The 22,858-nt window shown below is 57.6% G+C and overlaps 2 protein-coding genes across 4 annotated transcripts in view; one reads left to right on the top strand and one right to left on the bottom strand.

Moving 5' to 3' along the window:
* The window catches only part of ZHX3 (zinc fingers and homeoboxes 3), a 205,317-nt gene that overhangs the window by 26,823 nt on the left and 155,636 nt on the right, over window positions 1-22,858 (bottom strand). The window lies entirely within an intron of this gene.
* Window positions 19-22,858, top strand: part of PLCG1 (phospholipase C gamma 1) — a 35,513-nt gene continuing 12,673 nt past the window's right edge. For 2 of the 3 annotated variants that reach the window (XM_082430089.1, XM_082430088.1), the window contains exons 1-6: window positions 33-345; window positions 570-900; window positions 19,997-20,149; window positions 20,236-20,329; window positions 20,471-20,518; window positions 22,702-22,786. In XM_082430089.1, coding sequence (XP_082286215.1) covers window positions 684-900; window positions 19,997-20,149; window positions 20,236-20,329; window positions 20,471-20,518; window positions 22,702-22,786 — 597 coding nt within the window. In that variant the 5' untranslated portion in view covers window positions 33-345; window positions 570-683. Of the gene's footprint in view, window positions 346-569; window positions 901-19,996; window positions 20,150-20,235; window positions 20,330-20,470; window positions 20,519-22,701; window positions 22,787-22,858 lie in introns of all 3 variants that reach the window. The other variant, XM_082430090.1, reaches the window with a different exon arrangement.

Here is a 22,858-nt window from a genome sequence, read left to right as displayed (position 1 = left end):
CCTCCCCGGGGAGGGAGCGCGGAGGACCCGCCTCCGCCGGCGCCGCCGCCGCCGCGGGTGTGAGGCGAAGCGGCCTGGCCTGGTTCCCTCCTCCGGGCAGCCCGCCCAGGTACTGGGTTTGGCTGGCGGGCCCGGGGGGCGCTCCGCACCCTCACCTCTCCTCCCGGTCGCTGCGCGGGCGGCGCTCCGGAAGCGGGCTTGAGGGAACTGCTGCGGCCGGGCCTGTGCGGGACAGTGGGCTGGGCAGCCGGCTGTGCGTGTGCGACTGACGGCCGGGCCGGCGCGAGGCTGCCGCGCGTGACGGGGCCGGCCGTGGCCACCAGGCTGTGTCCGGGGCCGCGTGAGGTAGCTCTGCGGGACGGAGGGACTGGCATGTCGACCGCGGACGGCGCGCGCGCCCCCCGCCGGGGCCCGTCCGGGGGTCGCGGGGCGCAGGCGCGGTGGCGGGCGGCGGGCGGGGGTCCTCCCCACGGGCGCGCGGGCGCCTTTGTTCCAGGCGCGCGGGCCGAGGCGGGGCCTGCAGGGCCGCCCCGCCCCCCACTCAGGCCCCGCCCCGTCTCCGCCCGCAGGAGCCGCCGCCGGGGTCTGCTCGCCCGCCGCCTCTGCCGCCGCCGCCGCCGCCGCCAGCTCGCTCCCGGCGGGCCTGCGCCGCGGCCGCCTGTGCCGCCCCCAGCGCCGGAGCCATGGCGGGCGCCGCGTCCCCCTGCGCCAACGGCTGCGGGCCTGGCGCGCCCTCGGACGCCGAGGTGCTGCACCTCTGCCGCAGCCTCGAGGTGGGCACCGTCATGACTTTGTTCTACTCCAAGAAGTCGCAGCGGCCCGAGCGGAAGACCTTCCAGGTCAAGCTGGAGACGCGGCAGATCACGTGGAGCCGTGGCGCCGACAAGATCGAGGGGGCCAGTAAGTGCGCCCCCACTCCCTGGGGACCGCCGCGCGCGCGGGGGCGGCGGGGGTCTGCGCCCGGCTCCCGCGCGCCCCGGGCCGCCGATGGAGAGAGACTTGGGCAAACTTTCGGGCTTTCCCCCCACACCCTGTGGGCCCCGCCCCCGCCTCGGCCCGGGTGGTCACCGGGGGCGGGGGGCATCCGGGTCCTCAGTCACCTGACAGGACACCCCTTCCCCCAGCAGGGGGGGAGTGTTCCAGGCTCTTTGCCCAGAGGCCTAAAAATCCTAGCGGGTTGGAGACCAGCAAGGCCGGCGTCTGGTCCCCCACAGCCCGGGAGCGGTGTCGGCCGAGGCGACGGGAGCCGAGGCAGCGTGCCCCCCGCCAGCCCCAGAACTGGGGCCAGAGCAGATGCGCGCCCTTTCTCCAAAAAGAGCAGTCTCCGCGAAACTCTGGGCCTCCCGGCTGGGCTCATACTTAGAACGGAACCTTTGGGTTCCCCGAGTAGAACTTAGGCAGTTGTTACGGGAGGGCTGGTTTTGGAGCGGAACCGGGCCTACGCATCTCCGTCACGGGGAGAGGGAGGAAGGTGGTCCCGTTCGGTTTGGAAAAGCCTGAGGGGAGGCAGTGGCTGCTTTTTCCCGCCGCTTCTTTTGTCCTGAAGTTGAATTTTGGAGGTCTGTGTGCGTGGGCAGACACCCAAAGCCGGGGCACGGGGAGGGGCCAGGCTCCCCTTGTCCTTGGATGCACATTCTCAAGAGCTTGGCCCCCAGAAGGCCAGCCTCACTGCCGTGTGTCAGGTACTCTTCAAGAGCACGCAGCCAAATTGGGGTCTAGCCCTTTGTGTCCTGTGGCCTGTGTCCCGTAGCTGGAGGGAGCCAGGAGTGGCTACTCTTGATTTCCTGCCTCTTTGCCTTCCCAGGCCTGACCTTGGCTGCTTTTGCGAAGGAGGGAGGTGGGGGATTTTGAAAAACCCCAAATCCTTCAGAGTGTTATTCCACTGAGCGCGTGCTTGTGCTGTGGCCGGATGCGCCCCCAGCTCTGCTCTCCGTTCCCCCGCCTCCAAGTGTGAGGGGCGATGTGTCTGCAACCCCAGACTGTGGGTTGCCTCCTGCAAGGACCCCCAGAGACTGTTAGAGCCAGGTTCAGAATTAGGTCCATGTGAAGGAAGGGGGTTCAGGAAGTGACACCCCCAAGGGAAGCTCCCACAGACCTCCTTGGCTGTGGGGTACCTCCCTGTAGATGGCTGAGAAGATTGGGAGGAAGGAAGGTCTTATGGTGAGGCAGCCGTCCTCAACTACAGACTCCAGATCTGACACAGCTGCCGAACTTCCACACGGCAGCCGCCTTCCTCGGTGCCCCCATCGGCCCTGTCAGCCATTGGGAGAGAATTTTAGTGATTTGAGAGACTGGATTCCAAAGTGGAGGAAGGACAGACACTGCAGAGAGCTGGGATGGTCCTGGGAACGTCACCCAGGCATCAGACTCCAGGCGCAGCCCCTTCCATGTTTCTGTGGTGCTCTGTGTGCTCTCCTGAATTGGTAGCACGGGCTGGAGGTTCCCAGATCGACTTCTCCTGGGTAACAGGCTGCATTTCAAACCGTGCACGTGACCAGCAGGCAGTAAGTGCAGCACAGTGGTTGAAGGCAAGGTTGGATTTGAAGCCCGTGTATATTAGTTGTGTATCCCCTGCAGCTAGCTACTTCTCTGAGCTTTAGTTTCCTCATCTGTGAAGTGGGAGTAATAACACATCCACTATATTTGGTTGCTCTGGGGGTTAAATGAGAAGATTAATGTAAAACAGCTAGCACAGTGCCCGACGCATTGTAAATGTTTAATAAATGTAAGCCGTTATTAATGGTACCAATAATAGAGTATGACTGCTCTCCTGGACTGGGACTGTGTGGCTGCAGGAGAGCGTGAGGGTGTCGGAAGGGAGGAGGATGGGGCCCCAGTTCCCATTTCACTTAGATCACTACCCGGAGATGGGAGGGTATGGTTTTGTTTTGCCCTGACCCAACTAGTCAGCTACCCACCTATCAGTAGAACAGTGAATAGAGTAAGTATAAGGAGACGTGCACATCTGACTCATGGGTGGGTAACTTTCTCGTTTGTAAGTTGGGGCCTGTACAGAAGGCATGGGTGTGGAGAGGCAAGAGGCTAGTCCACGATGTCTCAGGTGTTTGGGGATGGAGGCAGGAATGCGGAGGACCTGATGACCCCAGCCCCCAAGGGTGGCTCAGCCAGAGAGGTACAAATTCAGTGATCTCATCAGTTAGCTGGGATTTGAGAGGCCTGGAGCGTGGGCAAAGGATGTAGAAGGGACCCTGGCCCTTTGATTTTGGAGGCCCGGATTGAAGGATTCCGGGTGAGAAGGCTAGTGGACACTCGTGTGGAGTTCAGACCTTGCAAACAGAGCCTCAGGCTGAAGCTGTCCCATTGCTGCCTATTCATGGGTGCACCTCATTGTCGGGTTCTGATCCCTGCAGCCCCTCTCTGTAGGTTCTGAGGAAGTTTAGACTGCCAGCAGGGCCCCTTGCCATCTGGCCTCTTGCCCAGGTGCCTCAGGTGTCTGGCCTTTTCCTGCTGACCCTGCCAGGGTACCACGCAGTGCCTGTAGCCTGGCCAAAGAGAGAGGGACACTTCTGGGACCCTCAGGGTGTCCGTGGCCCTGAGGAGAGACTGGGGTTCAATGAAAGTGCACGGCACTCGTGTATAGCAGGGGTCCCCAACCCCCGGGCCATGGACTGGTACCAGTCCTCGGCCTGTCAGGAACCGGGCCGCACAGCAGGAGGTGAGCGGCGGGCGAGTGAGCGAAGCTTCATCTGCCGCTGCCCATCGCTCGCATTCCCGCCTGAAACGCCCCCCGTCAGTGGAAAAATTGTCTTCCTTGAAACCAGTCCCTGGTGCCAAAAAGGTTGGGAACCGCTGATGTACAGGACCTCATTCTGGCCTAACTCTGTGCCCTCTCACTTTATCCCACGCTTGTGAGACGGGGCTGGCAGGTGCTCACTTCTCCGGTGGGAGTTTGGCTTACAAGAGGGGTGGGGAAGTGCCTTGGTGCTGGTTGTCATGGTGGTGTGACAGGAACCAGGTCGACGCTGGGCTTTTTATGTTGCAGATACTGACTTAAATGAGCACAAAGCAGTTACAGACTTCCTGCTGAGTGCTACAGAGACTTTGCATCATGTTTTCTTGGCTGATCCTCTAAAGGGCCTGGAGTACCACCCCACTTTACAGATGAGGAAATAGAAATGTAGGGAGTGAATTGTGCTGCCATGTGACAGCCTCAGTTGGCTCTCCAGTCGGTGGCTGGCCGGCCAGTCCCAAAAGGACTCAGAGCCCCGGGGTTGTGCTGTGAGTGGTCTCAGGCCCCCGTTCCTGTGGTCTGCGTTGCTCCTCTGAGGAGAAGCCTTTGTGTTCAGACTGTTCCTTACAGACAGCCTCAGCCTCTCTCGGCTCTGGCTCTACACTTTTCCCTCTGGTGCCTTCTGCGATGAGAGGTTCAGTCAGGGGTCATTGTGGGTACAGTGGCTCAGGCTCCATGGTGGGCTCTGAGTGCCAGCCAAGCGTATCTATGGGGACTTTTGCAGCCCCAGCCTTTCGTCTTTGATTCTTCCGTTGACACCCTCCTAGACGCCAGGCTTTCTCAGGTGGTGAATGAAAACAGGCCCTTGCCCTCAGGGAAACTAAAGGGGACAATGGAATGGTACCTTTGATGCCAGGGGTTGGGGGTGGCAGAAGAAAGCACACCGCCTGGACAAGGCAGTCAGGCTCACAGGGTAGGTGACTTTGGTACCAGCTGTCTGAGGCCTGACCCCTGTGGCTGTCAGACTGCTGAGGAGACAGACCACAGGGCCAGCTCTGAAGGCTGGGCCCAAGGTGCCCGAGGAGGGCAGGCCTGTACCACTGGGGATTTTCTTTGTGCTGGCTGGTTGCTCCCGGTGGGAGAGGGGTGAGAGCACGTGTCCGGATCTCCAGAGCTAGCCATCCTCGCCTGTGCGTTTCCTGTCTGACTAGTTTTTCCAGGGGAAGTCAGACCTCTTAGTGTTTCCTCAGCCCCCCAGGCTTGCCCTGATGTGTGGGTTTCCAGACCAGCACGGTCAGGCCCCCTGTCCAGCTGGGGCTTTTTCTTTCCTGTGAACCTAGGAAAGGGCCCTGCTTCACAGATGCCTGGAGGAGCTGAGCACAGCAGCGCTGGGGCCCCCAACACCTCCACCTTCTCTGTGTGTGTGCACGTGCCCACACAGACATACGCAGATGCACAGGCTTGAGTTACCAGTTAGAGATCTTGGTCACTAGCTTGTTTTGGGTAGCCCCTTAGAATGAGGGGCATTTATTTGCTCAATAAATATTGTGTGAACACCTCTTACTTGCCCAGTGCTAGGCACTGAGGGTTCAAAAGATGGATAAGACTTGGTCGGTGCCATTGAGCGACAGACTCCTGGAAGAGACAGATTTGGGAACGTGTAATTATAACCCCGTGTGTTATGTACCATGATAGAGGTCCATACCGAGAGCTTCCTGAGTGCAGAGTAACGAGCTCTGCTCAGCAAGCAGGAGGTCGAGAGGAGAGAGCTGGAAAGGCTTCACACGGAAGGTGGCCAGGGAGCTGGGCCTTCCTGAGTGGTTGAGGAACTTGCCTGTGCCCTGGCTGAGGCCCTGGGGGTAGCTGTGCAGGGGTTGGGCTGGGGGTGGCGTAGGGAGGGCCATGGCCTGCTGTACCTCGTGGGTTGTGCTCTGTGCTATAGGCACAGCTGTCACCAGAGGCTGAAGCGGGACTGTCCTGTGTTTGTCTGGGAGAGGTGGAGGAGGGAGACCAGTGAGCCACTGCAGTTTGCAGGAGAGACCTGATGAGCACAGCACAGCCTCCTTGCGAGGCAGGCGGGAGGCGGCAGTGATGGAGGGGAGGGGAGGGGCTGGGTCTGGAGGGAGGAGGCACTGGAGCCAGAGTAGCTTAGCATTTGGGCTCTGAACTCTGACTGCCTAGGTTAAAAGCCTGTTGTGCAGCTTACTTGCTCTGTGACCTTGAGCGTGTGACTTTATCTCTCTGGACTCCTTGTTTATAAAAGAGGGATAGATTACATTTTTCTCATAAGGGAGTTGTGAGGATTCGGAGAGAATCTGTAAGATGCTTCGCATGGAGTGTAGCACCGTGTAAGTGCTTCACGCATGGGAGCCCTGATGAGGAGGAAGGTGACGATTAAGTTGCCCAGGAGGACCTGTTAGTGGAAGGGAGCAAATGTACCTGTGGTATTGAGGGGGCTGGCCACCAAGCGCTTGATTCGGAGACAAGGAGTCCACCTAGCCTCTTTCTTGAAGCTCTCGGGAGCCCCTTTGTCATCAAGGCTGTTTCCTGCCGCTGACTTTTGCAGGGTGCCAGGGCAGTTGGCTGTGAGCAGCAGCTTTGGTATCATATGAAGATATCAGATTGGCCTATTTCTGAGAAATGCTACCTGAGCGCATTGGTGGGAGACCCCTGTCTTCCAGGAAGTGCTTTAACGCCAGCACGTCAGTGTGCTAGGGCCTGCCTTTGCCTCTCCCGTCACCATCCCAGCCGGCCTCCGTTAATTCAAGGCATCTCTTCCCACTCTGTGCCCTCTTCTCTGGGATGTGGCTTCAAGGAGGTCAGCGGTGGCTAAGTTGGAGGGAGGAAGTGAGGCCTAATGTAGCGAAGGCCTGATATTAGGGGATAGGAGACTTTTTCCCCCTCTCTGCTCCCTCTCTTAGAACTGCAGATGTCAGTGGGGACTTTGGGGGGAGTCCCAGGAGAAGTGGAGGTGGGGCAGGAGGAGGGGAGTGTTCTGGAGCTCCTAGTAGAGTGCTTTGTTCAGAGAAGCATGGCGCCCGGGCTTCTCTGGGGGGAAGTCTTTGAGAGCAGCATGGTAACAGGTGATAAGACTCTAGGCGGAGCCCAGGATGAGGAGTGGCCTCCAGCAGCTGTAGCCAGAATCAGTCAGATTTGGGTCTGAGTCTCAGCTCTTCCTGTGACCTTGGGTACAAGTCACTTTAACCTATCTCAAACTGATCTTCAGCTGTAAAAATAATTTCTCCCTCATGGAGCAGTATATTAACAATGGTCAAATGAGATCCATATGAGAGTGAGAGATTTTATGTGAGAGCGCTCAGCACAGCATGTGGCACTCGCGGGTGCTTAACAACTATTTGTTTCCTTTGCTTTCACCGTAACTAACTACAGAGCTCCAGTTCTTCTGTCCACCATGAAGCTGGCTGCCGTGGCTGCTCTGACAGCCTGGGCTAGAAGTCCGTTTCCTACTTCTTTTCTTTGTTCCCTCCCTGAGTCTGCACACAGAGGTCGGGGGCAGGAGAAAAATTGGGTACGTGAATAGTGCGTTAGTTCATGGAGCATTTTCTCATCCATTATGTTGTTTGAGCTCCACCACAGCTCCAACTGAGAGGCGGGAATGCTAGGCTCTCCCTTGTAGATGAGGAAACCAAGGCCCCAAGGCTAAGGTGCCCCAGCAGGTTCATGGTAGTGCTGGGACCAGAGCCTGGAACTTCTGATTCCCACTGCAGTGTTCAGTTTATTCCTCCACTCTGGGGAAATGACGGTAAGGTGGGTGTTCTGCAGGACCAGAGTTGTTTTACTTTATGTGGACAGAGCTCTCTGATCTCTCCTCTGCCCTCTGGGCAGATGTGCTGGTCGACGCGCCCAGGCCCCCTTCCTGGTGCACTGGACTCAGAGCCTCCATCGGGACCGTCTGCTGCCCTTGGCTTGCCACAGCCCCCATTGAGATGCTTCTCTCCCTGCTGTGGGGGCGAAGGTAGCAGAAGAGCCTCGCCCTGACTTGCTCTTACTGGGCTATGGTGACAACCACACTGAGCCTCTGCCAGGGCAGTGGGAGCCTGGGGCTCTGGGCTCTAGGTGGCCTGAGAAGGGCCTCTCCAGGACCCCGACGACAAGCTGAAGCACGTGCCTTCGTCCACGTGTTCCTTCGTTCATCCCACATTTAGTGTGGTCTTAGCTCCTGTGTGTTAGGTACGCTGAACCAGACATGATGACTCCAGCCTCTGACTTGTTCACTGTGGCAGTAGATCTCTAGCGTATTGAGCTTTCCATATCACCATAGCTACTCTTTCCTTGAAGGAAAGGAAAAAAAAGCCCTGAAAACAGCTTTCTTGGGCCCTGTGGCACACTGAACAAGTGAGGTGCCACCTGTGCCTCCCTGGCTTTGGACTCTGGCATTTGCTGACGTGCCAAGCACTGTGGAGTCTGGCGGTAGACATAAAGGTTAAGGCACATACAGCCAGAAAGAAAAAATGACGACGGGGTCCAGGCGCGCTGAGAAGGAAACAAGCCGAGCTTGCTCTGTCGGTCTGGGGAGATGAGAGTGTGCTGCGCTCATCTCCATGGCTGACGGCAGCCGAGGCTTGGCTCTCCCATAGGCCACGTGTGTGCACCGTGGCGAGCCACCCCGCTGTTTCCGGAGGGGGGCCTTGGCGGCTCTGGGTCTGCCCCCAGGGGCAGAGCCGGAACACGCCAGGCAAATTAGGCCGGAGGAGGATTTGGAGAAAGGAGGCCGGGGAGGAATTAGTTCCTCTGACTTGGGCACGGGGTACAGTGAGGGTGGCCCCGCTGTTGTGGCAGGTAGGCTGCAGCCCTTGTGGGTCAAGAGGCTGCCTTGGCTGGGGTCTCGGAAACAGGGAACTTTGTGTTCACACTCCGAGGTATCATAGCTGTACCCTTGCCTAATTGTATCTCTCCACCTTCACCCCAACACACATACCCCTGCTTGAGCTGCCCCGGAGCCACAGCTTCCTGCTGTCACCCCAGAGTTAGAGCCGCTCGTCACAGCTGGGTGTGCTGGGGCCTCCAGAGGGCGCGGAGACTGAGGCTGCCTCGAGAGAGTGCCCTCAGCCCTAGAGGAGAGGGAAGAAGTGTGAGAAGGAGGAGGTCCCTGGATACGTTGGGGCTGGGGAAGAGGCGGTGGGGACGGTGCAGGTGGTTGCTTTGGTGGAGGCTGAGGTCCCAGGAGATGCGGCTCGGAGAGTCTCCACTTGCATTCCTGCCTCAGTTCTTGATGGTCTCCCTCTCCTCCTTGTAAGACTAGTTCCTTCTGAGGAGGTGCTTGGCTTGCCTTTGAGAGGCTGCAGTGGCTGAGTGCCCAAGCACAAGTACTAGCTCTCTCCCCGACTTGTCACCTCTAGGAACCAAGCCCATCCTGGGGGAAGCAGGGAGGGCTCCTTTTTATAGCCCACATGTAGTCTTTGTGTATAGGCTCTGCTGCTTCCTTCTGGGCCCTTCCCGGTGTTGGCCGGTGGCCCTGGCTTCAGCAAGACTCAGGATGCAGAATAAATGGGGCAGGGCTTTCTCCTGCAGGAGACTGGCATCTCCCTTGCTGAGCCAGGCCTGGCACAAAGCAGCCTGGAGTTAGGAAGCAAGAAAAGGAGGTGACCCAGTCCTTGATCCTGGGAAGCTTGTGATCTGGAACGTGCAGGAAACCGTCAAAGCCCAGGGCCGGCAGGAGACAGTTGTGCCTAAAGTGCTGTTGGCTGAGCGCGGGGCTCCAGAGAGAATCAGCCTGCCACTGTGGGTCGCTCCCCCTGCTGGCTAGCAGGCTGGCGTTGGCTAGAGGATCAAGGCATGGGCCCGGTGAGGAGTGGACGGTCTGACCAAAGCTCCAGGCCCTGGTGGCAGACATCTGACCAGACTGGTAAGGCATTGGGCCACGGAGAGTTGGACCGCTTGTTTGTGTGAGACCTAATTCTAACTCATCGGGGGTGGGCCATTCACATTGGGGTTGGCTTCCTGTTTTCTTGGACACCTGGGGACATGGCTGAGCTGAAATGTCCTGAGGGAAGTGGTTGTTTGAGGGGCTCCCCCCAGGTCCCAGTGTCCTTGGCCTGGCCTTGCCCTTGCAGGGGTAGGGCATTGACCATATTGGGATTCTGGCTGTGTAGCTGTGGGTGTGTGGTGGGTGAATGCAAACCCCATGGGATTGTGTGACTTCAGCCTCAGGCCCAGAGAGTGTGGGCCCGAGTTCATGGAGTGACTGACTCTAGGAAGGAGGGGAGGAGTTGGCCACAGGTCCCAAAGGCTTCTGCGCCTACTTGAGGGTAGGAGGTCAGCTGGGAAGTTGGGTAGCGACAGGGGCAGGGGGTGACAAGTCCCTCTCTGAGGCTCTGCAGACCACTTCCCCCTGTTTGTCCTCCGGTAGCTCTCCTGTTCTGACCCTAACACAGTAATTGAGTATAATGTGCCTGTGTTCGCCTGTCAGTTCCTAACTGGGGCTGGCCTTTCTTGGGAGCTCTTAGCATATCCAGCAAGGAGGTTAGAAAACATAGTATATATCGCTTTGTCAGGGATTACTCAGAGCCTCTTGAGGCCAGCAGTAAAATGCAGAGAGAGTCCCCTCCAGTGAGAACACCTGATGCCTAGACTGTTCCTTGAGGGTGTCCTGGTCCCTGGCCTGAGAACTGGCCCACACTGGAAGGGTGAGGCTCTGCAGGCAGGGGTAGGAGGCTAGCAGGCAGCTGTCTGTGCTATAGGAGGTGAGGCCAGGAGCTGTCTTAAGAGGGTGGAACCAGGGAATTAAAATCAGGAAGGGCAAGTCCCAAGGTAGCCACTCCTCTCAATAGAGGAGGTGATTTTGAAGAATCTGAGCTGGGCTTCCTGGGCAGGCAGGGAGTGGGTGTTCCCTATCACCTCGGAGTGAGGTCAGAGAGTAGGTCACATACTGGGGCCTTGGCTCCCCGGGAAGCAAAAGGAGGACAGGAGAGTGGCTTGGCTTGGGCTGGTGTTGCCCAAAGGGAGTGGCCCGCTGAGGAGAGGCTGGGCCAAGCAGCTCTAAATCCGGAGAGCAGGTGGGTGTACAGGAGAGGGCGTCTGAATGAGCAGGCCTGTGACTTACTGACCCTTGTCATTGTTTAGAACGTCTCCAACCTAATCAGAGTTGACTCTGTTGGGGGTTTGAGGGCTGGCCCCACATGTCCCCCAAAGAGGGAAGGGCCCATGGTGACAGTAACAGAAACCAAAGAGGCGGGGAGCCAGGGCCGGGGTGGTGAGACAGCATGGAGGTCAGCGAGCTCCACAGGGGAGGGTCTCTGCCATCCCCCTCCCACCTGTACCCCAACTTCAGCCCCTATCACTCAGCCCCCAGCCGGAGGGCCCTATCATTTCCTTTCAGGGGAGGGCCCCAGATTTTTTCTTTTTTCTCCTAACACAGTCCATTTCCTGCTAGGCACTGGGGCATTGACACCAACAGGCATGGTTCATGCCCTCAAGGAGCTTATGCTCCAGTGGAGAAGACAGTCAGTCAAATAGCCTTAAAATACACAGCGTTCCCACTCATCTAGGTACTAGGTAAATGTGGTTGTGAATGATATTAGAAAAGCCAGTAGGACTTGTTCAAGGATCATATTGGAGGGGGTGAGAGAAAAGATGTAAAGCATGATTCTACAGAGTCTAGTTTATGCACCTCTTTGGAGGTGATGCTGTTAGCGGACCCAAGAGGTGTGGCAGGAGGCCTCGTTTTGGTGAGGGGTTGACTTTGAGGCGAACAGGTGGAGACGGCAAGTAGACAGTTGGTTTGAAGGGTCTGAAGCTTATAGTCAAGGAGTAGGCTAGAGCTGTGTTTGTGAATTGCCTGCATGACACTGACTGGGGAGCAGGTAGAGCATCGGGAGAGGAGAGGCCCTTGGCATGGGCCTTGACGAAGGCCAGCGTGGGGATAGGTGGGGATAGACCTGGAGCCCAAGAAGAAGCAGGAAATCAGGAGAGGTTGTGAGGAGAAGTCAAGGGCAGAACTTCCAGCCGGAGGGAGGGTGTGGACAACGGTGTTGATTGCTCTAAGGGTCAGGAAAGAGGAGGCTAGAAAAGTGACTTATGCTCAGTACTCTGGTTCTCCAGGTGGCCTGAATGTACCATGAGGAGCGTTTCATTGGGCCTTTTGAGATCCTGGACACTCCGATAACCAGCCCTGCTGGGCCCTCATCCTCTTCCCTGTAGCTGGGGGCCTGGCAGACACAGGCCATCTACAAAGAACTCGGGCAGCACCAGCCTGCAGAGGGGGCAGAGGTCAGCCTGCAAGGGACTGCCTGGGGGGTCATGTGGGCTCGGGCAGAGAAGCTGGGGCAAGCCCCCTGCTACACCTGCCCCCACTGTGGTGTTGATGGCCAGCGGAGGCCCACCTTCCCTCCCCTCTCATCCATGAAACTCTGAATGCCCTTTTCCCCAAACGCCCAGACTGCTGCATCGATTCCTTGGCTTCTGTGATCCCCCCTGGCAGACCTGGGCAGGCCAGTCCTCCAGACCTGCCTTCTGTGGACAGAGTGGTCCGAGACTTCCCAAGTCCAGCTCCTCACTTTCTCTGGCTCTCGGTGCCACAGACACCTCCCTGTTGTTCTCCTCTTTGCAGGACCTCATAGTTATCTGCTTCCCCATCTGTTTCCTCCACCGGGCAGGGGCTTTCTGGCTTTCTCAGGGGCAGGAACTCCAATGCCTTACTGATCTCTGTTTATCCAGGACCCACCCCAGGGCCTGAAGTGGAGTAGACAGACGTTTGAAAGTTTGATCCCGGTGATGGAATGAAAGAACAAGCCCAGTAGATAACTGCTCATCTCTCTCCCAGCTTTGAGTTCCTTGGGTGGGGCCTCCTTGCCCTTCCTTCCTTTGGGGCCAGGGCATGCTGTTCCCACCTCTGAAATGGATGGGATTAATTTTGCATCTTAGGGAAGAGGGCTGCCTGCCTGAATGGTGTGAAGGCTTGCTGGGCTGCCCTGCTTTTTCTCTGCAAACCCAAGTTCAGGGTGGGTGCTGCTGTGGGGGCCGCTGCAGAGGGTCCCAGTTCTACATGAACTACCACGTGACCGTGACAAGACCCTTGGGAGCCTCCATTTCCTCACTGCTCCACAGAGGAGGTTCACCTAGAACCTAGACTCCAGATGATTCATGACCTGGCGAGGATCCTTTACAGCTGTGACCTGAAGCAGTTAGTATGTAGGAGTGCAGGGTTCCGTGTAGGAGGACCCCACAGATCCCCATCCAGCTGTCCGAATGGCCTTTTCCTGTTTATCAAGGTGGGAGAGGGTCCGGCTGCTCATCTCGGTCAGGTGTTTGGGGAGCGATGATGGACGAAACCCCAACCGGGAACAGATGCTGAGCTCTGCCCTGGGTGTGCCCTGTACTCCAGAGTTTGGCTAGGGCTTCCCTGTTGCATCTGGGAAGGGATTTAGTCCTCTCGCCCCTGCTGGTCTGGTTTGAAGGTGCTGCTGCACAGGATATGGGAAGGAGATAAACCCCAGCCTCACCTTCCCTTTGCTGCATGACCCTGTGACCCTGGGTCTCTGAGTCGGGATCCGTCCTTTGTAAAATGGAGGCTGAGAGCTCCCCACCTCTCCGCTCTCACCTTTCTCCCTGGGAGCTGCTCCGGACTGTTTCTGTTGGGCGGGGGTCGGGGGGACTCTCACTCTTCCTAGTCCTTGAGCAGCAGGTGGCTGGCATGGAAGCTGCTGGCCATCCCAGGCCCTGGCTCCTGCTGCATCAGACTCCTTTCCCACCTGTGCCCAGGTTCCGTCTTGTCTCCTTTTTGGCCACCTCCATCCTTCTCCTTCCAAGCTGTGAGACTCTGTCAAAGCTGTATGTTCCTGGCCGCTCCAGGCACCCTGAGGTACAGAGGCCTCTGGCTCCCTGTGTAGGGCAGCAGAGGTGCAGGGCTGGGAATCAGCTGGTTGGCAGTGCGCTTCCCTTTGTGGCTTCCTTTCTCCATCTCAGCATCCTCTGGGGGAGAAAGTTCAGCTCCATTTGTGCTCTCTCCTGCCCTGATGTGTAGTTTCTTTGGAGGGTGGTACAGGAGGTGGCTGACTTGCGGGATGGGGACTGGGAATGACCCATCTGTTTGGCCCAGGCTGTATGTGGAGAAGATGTGGTTGATGAGAGATCGTTTCTGGGAAGATCTGTACAACTCTCCCGACCCCTGGGACCTGCTCTTTTGAATCTCCTGGTGGCCTTGGCTTAGAGCCAAGCAGGGCGTGGTGCTCAGAGAGCCCTGCCTCTTCTCTTTTGTTTTCCCCAAAGCACCATTAGCTTCGCATGGTTCCCACCGGCTACAGGAACCTGTGTACAGGAACCTCCCAGTGTTTTCAGATTACTCTGGCCCCCAGGGGCCGTGCCCGCCCCCCGCCCCCCCCCCCCCCCGGGTCTGGTCCTTCTTTCTTGTCTCCACATGGTCACCCCACTGACCACTGCATTGGCATCTTTGTTGGAGCTCCTCAGCCTTTGTTGCCCCACGGCACCACCTCTTCCAGGAAGTCATCCCTGATACCATCTTTGAGCATCTGTGGCCTCTTAGATAATTAGCTCTGGAGTCTAACTCTCGTGTGTTCATTCCTGCTTCTAAGCACTCTGTAAGCATTTTGAAGCCTCCCCAGGGACCTGGGTTAGGGGAGTGGAGAGGAGGCAGATGTGGTTTCTTCCTTGTGGAACTCACAGGTCAGTGGCCTTGACACCAAGGAGGCAGCAGACGGTGTGACCAGAATGCGGAAGCACCAAGTATGCCACTGGACCAGGCCTGATGGAAACTTAAGTGAGAAGGTGGGCCTGGCACATGCAGAGGCTCAGAGGTAGGAGGAGCGCTGGGAGCGGATGTGGGGCTGGGGTCTCTGGATCTCATGGCTCTGACTGGACTTGGGCCCTTTTGAGGAGTGCTGGGCTTTGCCCACCTTCCTCCAGGACACGCTGCAGGGCTGGGCGTCCACAGCCCACTGTCAGGGGCAGTGAAAACCCCAGGGGAAGGGACCTGTCCAGATAACATTCACTTACCTCTTTCAAGCTTTCTAGATGTTTTTAAAAAAACTTCCGTATTTATCATGACTTGCAGCTATTTTAAGTTGTAAAAAGTATTTACATGCATTTTTATACTGTTAGTTTCTTTTTTTTTTAGTTAATTTTTGGCTGCGTTGGGTCTTCGTTGCTGCATGCGGTCTTCAGTAGTTGTGGCATGCGGGCTCAGTAATTGTGGCTCGCGGGCTCTAGAGCGCAGGCTCAGTAGTTGTGGCCCACGGGCGTAGTTGCTCCGCGGCATGTGGGATCTTCCCGGACCAGGGATCGAACCCATGTCCCCTGCACTGGCAGGTGGATTCTTAACCACTGCACCACCAGGGGAGTCCATATACGGTTAGTTTCTATTGCAGTTTCCACCAATTAATTTATGCACTTAAAGGGAAGACTCTCTTAAGAGGAATATTTTGGCGAATGCATGTTTCATGTCCAGAAATTTGTGATATGTGCCATTTCCTTTTTTTGTGTGTGGTGGTGGTGGTGGTTTTCTTGCCCGTATCTTCATCATTAGGGGGTTTAATTTTCAGTATGTCCTCTTGTCTCTTTCTAGCAAAATCACTTTGCTGACTCTCTGTGTAGTTCTCTGTCTGCATGTGAAGGGTTTATGGCAGGCCCACCCCCACTAAGGCCTTCACTTTATCCACAGGCTACCTAAGAGCTGAGAGACTTGCCCGAGGCCCAAGCTGTATCCTTGGAAACAGGATTTGAAACGTGGTGTTTGTGATTTCACATCTGTTAGCGTTCTCTTCTGGTGCCCCACGCTATGCAAGGTCGGGGTATGTGTAGTGCCGGCACGTGTTGGCTAGTATGTAGGTGAGATGCTGTGAGTGCAACAGGCCCGGTGCTGAGGCTCAGGAAGCAGCCTCTGGCTTAGAGCATGTCATGTCCATGTGCACTGATGTTAACTCGGAGGCTCCACGAGTCCCACTCTTCCCCCATGGTGCCCCATCCCTGTGAGACCCTTTTTGGAGCTGGGGAAATGGCTACTTGGGTTCTTTTCCTTTGGCCAAGGCAGCTGTGGGCCAGCTTTACCTCGCCTAGGTTTGGGTTTGTCCCCGGCAAAGCCCTGGCAGTGGCCACTGTTGTCTCCCCTGCTGCTGGCTCACGTAGGCCCGATGTCAATGGCACTAGGCACATAGGCAGGGGGCTTCAGACTTTACTGGGACTGGCGGCTCCTGGCAGGGCCCTTATGCAACCCAGTGAGGTAGGAGGAATCCCCAGTTTACTGATGGGGAAACTGAAGCCAAAAGAGTGCGGGACTGGGCTTCCCTGGTGACGGCAGTAGTTAAGAATCTGCCTGCCAATGCAGGGGACACGGGTTTGAGCCCTGGTCTGGAGGATCCCACATGCCGCGGAGCAACTAAGCCTGTGTGCCACAACTAATGAGCCCACGTGCCACAACTACTGAAGCCTGTGCGCTTACAGCCTGTGCTCCACAAGAGAGGCCACCACAATGAGAAGCCTGCGCACCACAACGAAGAGCAGCCCCCGCTTGCTGCAACTAGAAGAAAGCCCGCATGCAGCAACGAAGACCCAACGCAGCCAAAAATAAATAAATTTTTTTTAAAAAGAGCGGGACTGCCCAGGACCTCACAGCTAGAATTTAAGATCTGTGTGGTTCTCCTCTGCTGGGCCTGGGCAGCCTTCAGGAAGGGAATGGTCAGGGCAGGCTTCCTGAAGGAGTGGGAGGAGGCAGCCTGGCCTGTGAGAAGGTCCTCAGCCCTTAGGGCTGGCATGTGAGGCCAGTCCCTGGTCCAGGTGCAGTGGTCCCTCATTAGCCCAGAGCCTCTTGGGGAGGGCTAGTCTATTTCTTCATGAGAGTTTGTGGGCGATTAAATGCCAGGGACTGAGTCCCCCTCACCGCCCAGGCTTGTCACTGTCTGCCATGGCCTTGCTTGGAATGGTAATACCCATGCTTTTCCTGGGGGCCTCTGCGTGGGCCTTGGGGACCTGGTCCTTAGAGGAATGAGCCCTCCATGGCTCCTAATGGGCTGAGCTGGCTGGGTTGTGTCGATGGACCCCCCAGGCCCTCTAGGGTTTGGGTGAGCTTGGGGGTGGGCCTTTGTCATAAACGAAAGCCCTACTGCCTTCTGCTACACATCAGCCCAGCCTGGCTGCAGGCCCCTGGTTGTGGGATCCTGCCCTTGTCCTCAGAGAGTTCCCCCATCTCACTTCCCCATCTCCAGCCTAGCCAGGACCTCCCAGTACCGCTGGCTTTACTTTTCCCCATGTCCCTTGAATGTTATTCTCCGTGGTTCTATGTGGGAATGAGTGCTGGGTCGTGGGTTTCCTGCTCCTCTAAGCAGTTTTCCTCCCTCCCCCAAGCTCCCAAGTCCTGAGAGGGTCTCTCTTCCTGCCCTTCCTTCAGGTCTGACCCAGACCCTGCAGGGCAGAGGCCGTGCCTGTCCCAGGGGGTCTCCTTCCCTTGATGGCAGTCCCTGGGCAACCGGTCCTGGCTCTCAGGAAGAGGACCCTGCTGTATTTATTCTGGGAGGCGGGAGGGTGGGGCTGAGGTGGGAGGTCCCACAGGATGCAGCTTTTAAGAACCTGGTAGCGCCTCTCACCCTGGTGTCTTGTCCTTCCAGCCTGCGGTTGGCTTGATGGACTTGGAGGGCCTGAGGGCCGGGCTGACACCTCCAATGGGGAGAAGTACAAGGGGCCTTGTGTGGCCAGCAGGAGCCTGGGAGACTTGGGCTCCTGGCCCGGAGCTGTTGTGTGCCTACCTGGTCCCTGTTTTGGGTGGGAGCCTCTTGCTTCCGGCATGGTCTCACTGGAAATGTACTCAGGAGCACGGGGCAGGCCGCAGGGCACCTAGGACCCACTGGCAGTGGATGTTGTGTGTACGTGTGTGTGCATACGCAGCACACGTGTGGGGTGCTGCAGGTGGCCTGGCAGCAGGCTTCAGACTGACCCTGCAGTTGCTTGCCGGGCGGTAGCCACATCGTGGACTAACTACCTCTGATGACTGGTGGGCAGCTGCGCGGAAGGGCCCAGGCTGTGGACCACACAGGCCTTGTCGGCCTGTATGCATTGTGTGTGTGAGGTCCTTTGCCTGTGTGAGAGGTGTGGGAGCGGGGTGACAGCAGCTCTGCACCGGAAAAGCATGCTGGTTTCTGTTTCAGAGGGCAAGGTTTGTGGTTATTCTGCAGTTTCTGATCTGGGCATTTCCTCTGTTCAGCTCCTCCTTCCATCTTTGGGAACCCTGTCTTCTCAGGCTGGGTCTTTGTGACCCAGTCTCCCTCCCCACCCCCCCTCTGTTTTTACCTGAGCATAACTCTTCATTTTAAAAACCACTCCCATTGTGCTACCCCTCCCCCCAGTGGTGTGCCTGCTTTTTCCGTTGTTTGTTCAGTCATTCAGCAAGCACTGGGTGGCCTTGCCGGGCCTGGGAGAGATTGAAGAACAAACACACACGTAGTGCCCCAGGGTGTCAAGGGCGTGATTACTGCAGGAAGGCTCTTCCAGATTGGGTCTTTGGTGGGAGAGAGTGGAGTCTGGGAGGTAGACAGCCCCTGGCTAGGGACCAAGGTGAAATGGGGGACAGGAAACACGACAGTTCTTGCCCTCAGTCCAGCTTAGGTGGGATGGAGCAGAGAAGATGGGAGGGCAGAAGTGGCAGTAAATCACTGGAGCCCCATCACAGGGGGCCTTGAAGGCCGGAGAAGGAGTGGGTTCTCCATAGTGAGCAACCTCAAGAGGGATCAGAACAACGTCTTATACAGATTCGTAGGCTCAAGAAGGATGGCTGATTGGTGAGAACTGGGGGGCAGGACATCGGGGGCCCTCAGCCGGAGGACTAGGCCTGTGAGGGTTGCTGAGGGCACGGGAGCAGGGCCCAGGGAGAACTGGCAATGTTCTGGCAAGGGAGCTGGGCTTGGGGCTGGAAGCGATGCCACTGTTTGAGGTGGGATAGGTGGGGCACAGCTGTGGCTAGAGGGACAGGAAGAAGGCCTTGAGATTGGGCCTCTTAGAACATTCCAGCCGGGGTGCTGTGCGCTTCGGGCCAGGAGGGCTCTGGGGGGAGGTGGGCCAGGCAGCATGCTGGCAGCGCTCCTGGCTCCAGATCTTCCGGGCCAGTCTGGGTCGAGAGCATTTGAAGAGGCTGTAGAGCCAAGGGAGCGCTCAGAGTCATTTCTGGCAGCTAAGCCAGGCTTCTCTCTTTTGACCTCCCTAAATCTGTCTCTTTATCTGGCTGGAAAGTCTGCCCTCTGTGCAGGGTCCCAGCCAGCACCGGGGGACAGTGTGAGTGTGCAGCCGGGCCCTCTCCAGGCCTGGGGTCACAGCCTGTGTGCCTGCTCCGACTGCCTGTGCAGACCACAGACCACCGAAGATGACAGAGCCGAGGGAGCGGGAGGGAGGCTTGAATGAGTGCCCACCATGTGCCACCTACAGGACTGGGCGCTCTGGGCTGTTAGGACTTTTGAGCTTAGCAACACCTCCAGGTGCCGCAGTCTGTTACCTGTGTTCACAGAGGGAAGCAGTGGGGTCAGAGTGGTCACTCTGCTGAGGTCGCGCAGCTAAGGTGAGGTGGAGCCAGGAGTCTAGTCCCAGCAGGCCCATCTCAGGTCCCACACTGGTCTTTTATGCCACCCTGCCTTCTAGAGAAATTCAGTCAAGCTCTTTGCTCTAGAGATAGTAAAACCGAGATGGAGGGAAGTTAAATGAGTCACTCAGTGTCGTCTCTGAGTTAGCGGCTGAGGCAGTTCATCTGCTGCTCTGACCTGGGTGCTTCCCCAGTCTATGCCGTGAGGCCAGAATGGGAGCCATCCATGGGCAGCTGCTGCTCTTGCTGGGACTTGCTCAGGGATATTTAGGGGGTGGGCCATCAGGCTGCACCAGTTCTCTTGGCCCAATCCCTACTTCCTCCTGTGGACCCTGAAACCCATTTGGGCCTGCCCAGCCCCAGGCCTGCCCTTGGGACTTTACGATTCAGTTTGTGTACTTTTGTGTCAGGAAATGGTCCTCACAGAACAGCCGTGGGTCCCCATTTCTCTTTGTAGAGTCCAGCTCTTTCCCAGGTTAGAGTGACCCGCCTGTATTGTCAGCGAGGGAAGGTACACGGGACGGAGATTCCTGTGTCCGCAGACGCTCAGCTTTTAGCAGAGCTCTGTCCTTAGACTCAGCCTAGTTCTCTTCTGTCCCCCAGTAGGACTGAGTGGTCTTGACTCTGCCCCTCTTCCCGGGGTTGGGGGGGTCTCTCTTTGTGGTCCTCCATGAGGAGAGTGTGGGAATGAGTGGGGAGACCAGGCTGCCCTCGTTTCAGTGCTGACCCTGAGAGACCTCAGCCTGACCTTGACCTCTTCCCTGCCTTCCTAGTTGACATTCGAGAAATCAAGGAGATCCGCCCGGGGAAGACCTCACGGGACTTCGATCGCTACCAAGAGGATCCTGCTTTTCGACCGGACCAGTCGCACTGCTTTGTCATCCTGTATGGAATGGAATTCCGCCTGAAGACCCTGAGCCTACAAGGTGGGAGCTGAGGAGGTGGAGGAGGTGGAGGAGTTAAGGGGAACAGCCCCTGGCCCCAGGCTCAGCTCTTTACCCCTTGCTCATAGCTACGTCTGAGGACGAAGTGAACATGTGGATCAAGGGCCTGACTTGGCTGATGGAGGATACGTTGCAGGCGGCCACACCCTTGCAGATTGAGAGGTAAGAACCCCCCCAGACGTGGTTAGGGTTGGGGCGTCGGGCTCTAGGGAGCAGGGCAGGGACTCAGGCCTCTGTGCCCAGAGCCTGCTTGCTGGTCTCCTCCCTAAGCCTGGGCCTCACTTCGGGCTTCTCTCCCTCCAGGTGGCTGCGGAAGCAGTTCTACTCAGTGGACCGGAATCGTGAGGATCGGTGGGTCCTGCGCTGTGGCTCTAGCCCAGCAGGGTGGGTTGGGACCACCAGAGCAATAGCCCACCTTCAGGCAGCTGCCTGGAGAACCGGAGGACCTGCCTCAAGCAGGGTGGGCTGGCGGTTCTGGCACAAGGAGCTTCCTGCAGAAAGCTCCCTGATGGCCTTGTGCGAGCTGGCGGGAGAGGCCAGGGACAATAAGCCACGTGCCCTGCCACTGTGGGCAGAGACAGGCGGTGCAGAACTGGCTCTGGGTGTCCTGTAGTGTAGGGGGGGCGGTGCTTTGAAGCTCACGGCTTTGAGGCCATGGTATGACTACCATAGGGGCTACAGAGAGGTGCAGGAAAAAAGCTGGGTGATGGATGAGAAGGACCGTTGACTGGGAGAGAGGTGGACACCACGGAGGGTGTTGAAGAGAAGCATGATGTGACCCGGGTTCAGTTGCACAGAACTGCTAGCTGTGCTTGGAGAGTCCAGGGCAGGTGGAGTGGAGAACTCAGGGAGCAACTCTAACGCTCTGGGTGAAGAAGACTGGGTCAGGGTGGGGTATTAGGAAGGGGTTGGATTTTGGCTGGGCTGTATTTTGAAGATAGAGCCCAATAGCATTTCCTAACTGATTTTGGGGTGAGAGAGAGAGTTGAGGTTTATGGTAAAAAGCTTTTTGGCATGAGCATCTGGAAAGGTGGACTTGCCATTGACTGAGATGGGGAAGGCCGTGGGAGGTGCAGATTTGAGTGGGTGAAGTCCTGTGATGCCCTTAGATGTTCAGGTAGAGATGTTGAGCAGGCAGGTGTGTAGAACGAGTTCAGGGGAGAAGTCAGGCTGGAGCTGGTACCTGAGGAGCACATAGGTGATTTGGAAGGCCACGAGGCTGGAGATGCCTGGGGGTAACCTTGGCAAGAAGAGAGAAGGAGGCTGGTGGCTGATCCCAGGCCCATGCTGCTCAACACTGGGGACTGGGGAGGTGAGGAGAGGAGCCAGCCAAGGGAAGTGGCTGCTCGAGAGTTAAGAGGAAAACCGGAGGGTGTAGAGCCCCGGAAGCCCAGGGAAGAGCGGGGTGGTCAGCTGTGCCAGGCCTTGTCACGTGTGGGGATGACTGAGGTGCTCCTTGGACTTGACAGCACAGAGGTCGTTGGTGACCTTGAGGCAGGCAGTGGACAGTGGGGATGGGGTTCAGGAAATAAAAGGAGCCTGGGTCTCTCCTTTAAGGCACTCCTGTGAAGAGGAACAGAGAAGGGGCAGTGGCTGGAGAGGAAGCAGGGCAGACAGGTGTTTTGGGGGGAGTGGTAACAATCTGCGTGTAATGCTGATGGCAAGGAGTCCACAGAAGGAAAGCTTGATGACGCAGCAAGTTTCCTAACCTGCCCAGTGAGGACCCTGACGGCCCCACCCTGGGTGACTGAGACCAGGCAAGCGCTTGCTGAACAGCACTGGCTGATAGACAGCAGGACCGCCCAGGGCAGGGCTGGACCCCTCTGGGAGTTTTGGTGCTGCCTGCCAGGCCCTTGGGCAAGAGAAGGAGGGGTGCCCACATTCCCCTCCCTGCCACCACCTCCCAGGAAAGAAGGCCTCCCTCTCCCAATCGTTTTCATCCTGTTGCCAGGCACAGCATCGTCCTCTGTGCCATTCTTGGGCAGGGGTGCTTCCCTATCAGACCTCGGGAGTGTGCCCCATTGCCAGCAGTGGTATTGGGCTGAGAAGGATCTTCCCCCTCCTCCCCTTGGAGGCCCCGACTCCCAGGGGCAGTGGGCGGGAGTCCTGTGAGCTGCCTGCCCCTCTCGGGGAGTTTGAGAGTGAGGTGGAAGGAGCCTGGAGGCCCCACAGTAGTGGCTGCTTCTCTCTGTCCCTGGGAGAGCTGAGGGCCCAGACGTGTGGGCTGAGCGGTACTGGTGGGAGGGCGGCCCAAAGATGGGCTCCCCTTTCCCCGTCCTGACCCACTTTACTGAGCCTGGTGACCCCTCCTTGCCAGAATCCTAGACTTTCCTTTGCTCAGCTGAGGAGACCGAGGCCCAGAGAAAGGACGGGACCTCCCTTGGTTACGCCATGGTTCTGAGCCAGCCTCACCGTCAGGACTGCAAGTCCCAGAGTAGTGTTGTTTACCTGTTCAGCCACAGGTGGACTCAGCCCACAGGTCAGAAGTCGTGAGAGGTGGGGTGAGGCCACTGGCGATGTCCTTGTTTCCTCAGTATATCAGCCAAGGACCTGAAGAACATGCTGTCCCAGGTCAACTACCGGGTCCCCAACATGCGCTTCCTCCGAGAGCGGCTGACGGTAAGGGCCGGTGGGCCGTCTGCAGGCAGGTGGGGAGGCCGGCTGCCCCAAGCCCTGCGGGAGGCCTGACGG

The sequence above is a fragment of the Balaenoptera physalus genome, assembly GCF_965194825.1.
Source record: "Balaenoptera physalus genome assembly, chromosome: 16".
Classification (NCBI taxonomy): domain Eukaryota; kingdom Metazoa; phylum Chordata; class Mammalia; order Artiodactyla; family Balaenopteridae; genus Balaenoptera; species Balaenoptera physalus.
This window is presented reverse-complemented; position numbering and strand designations above follow the sequence as displayed.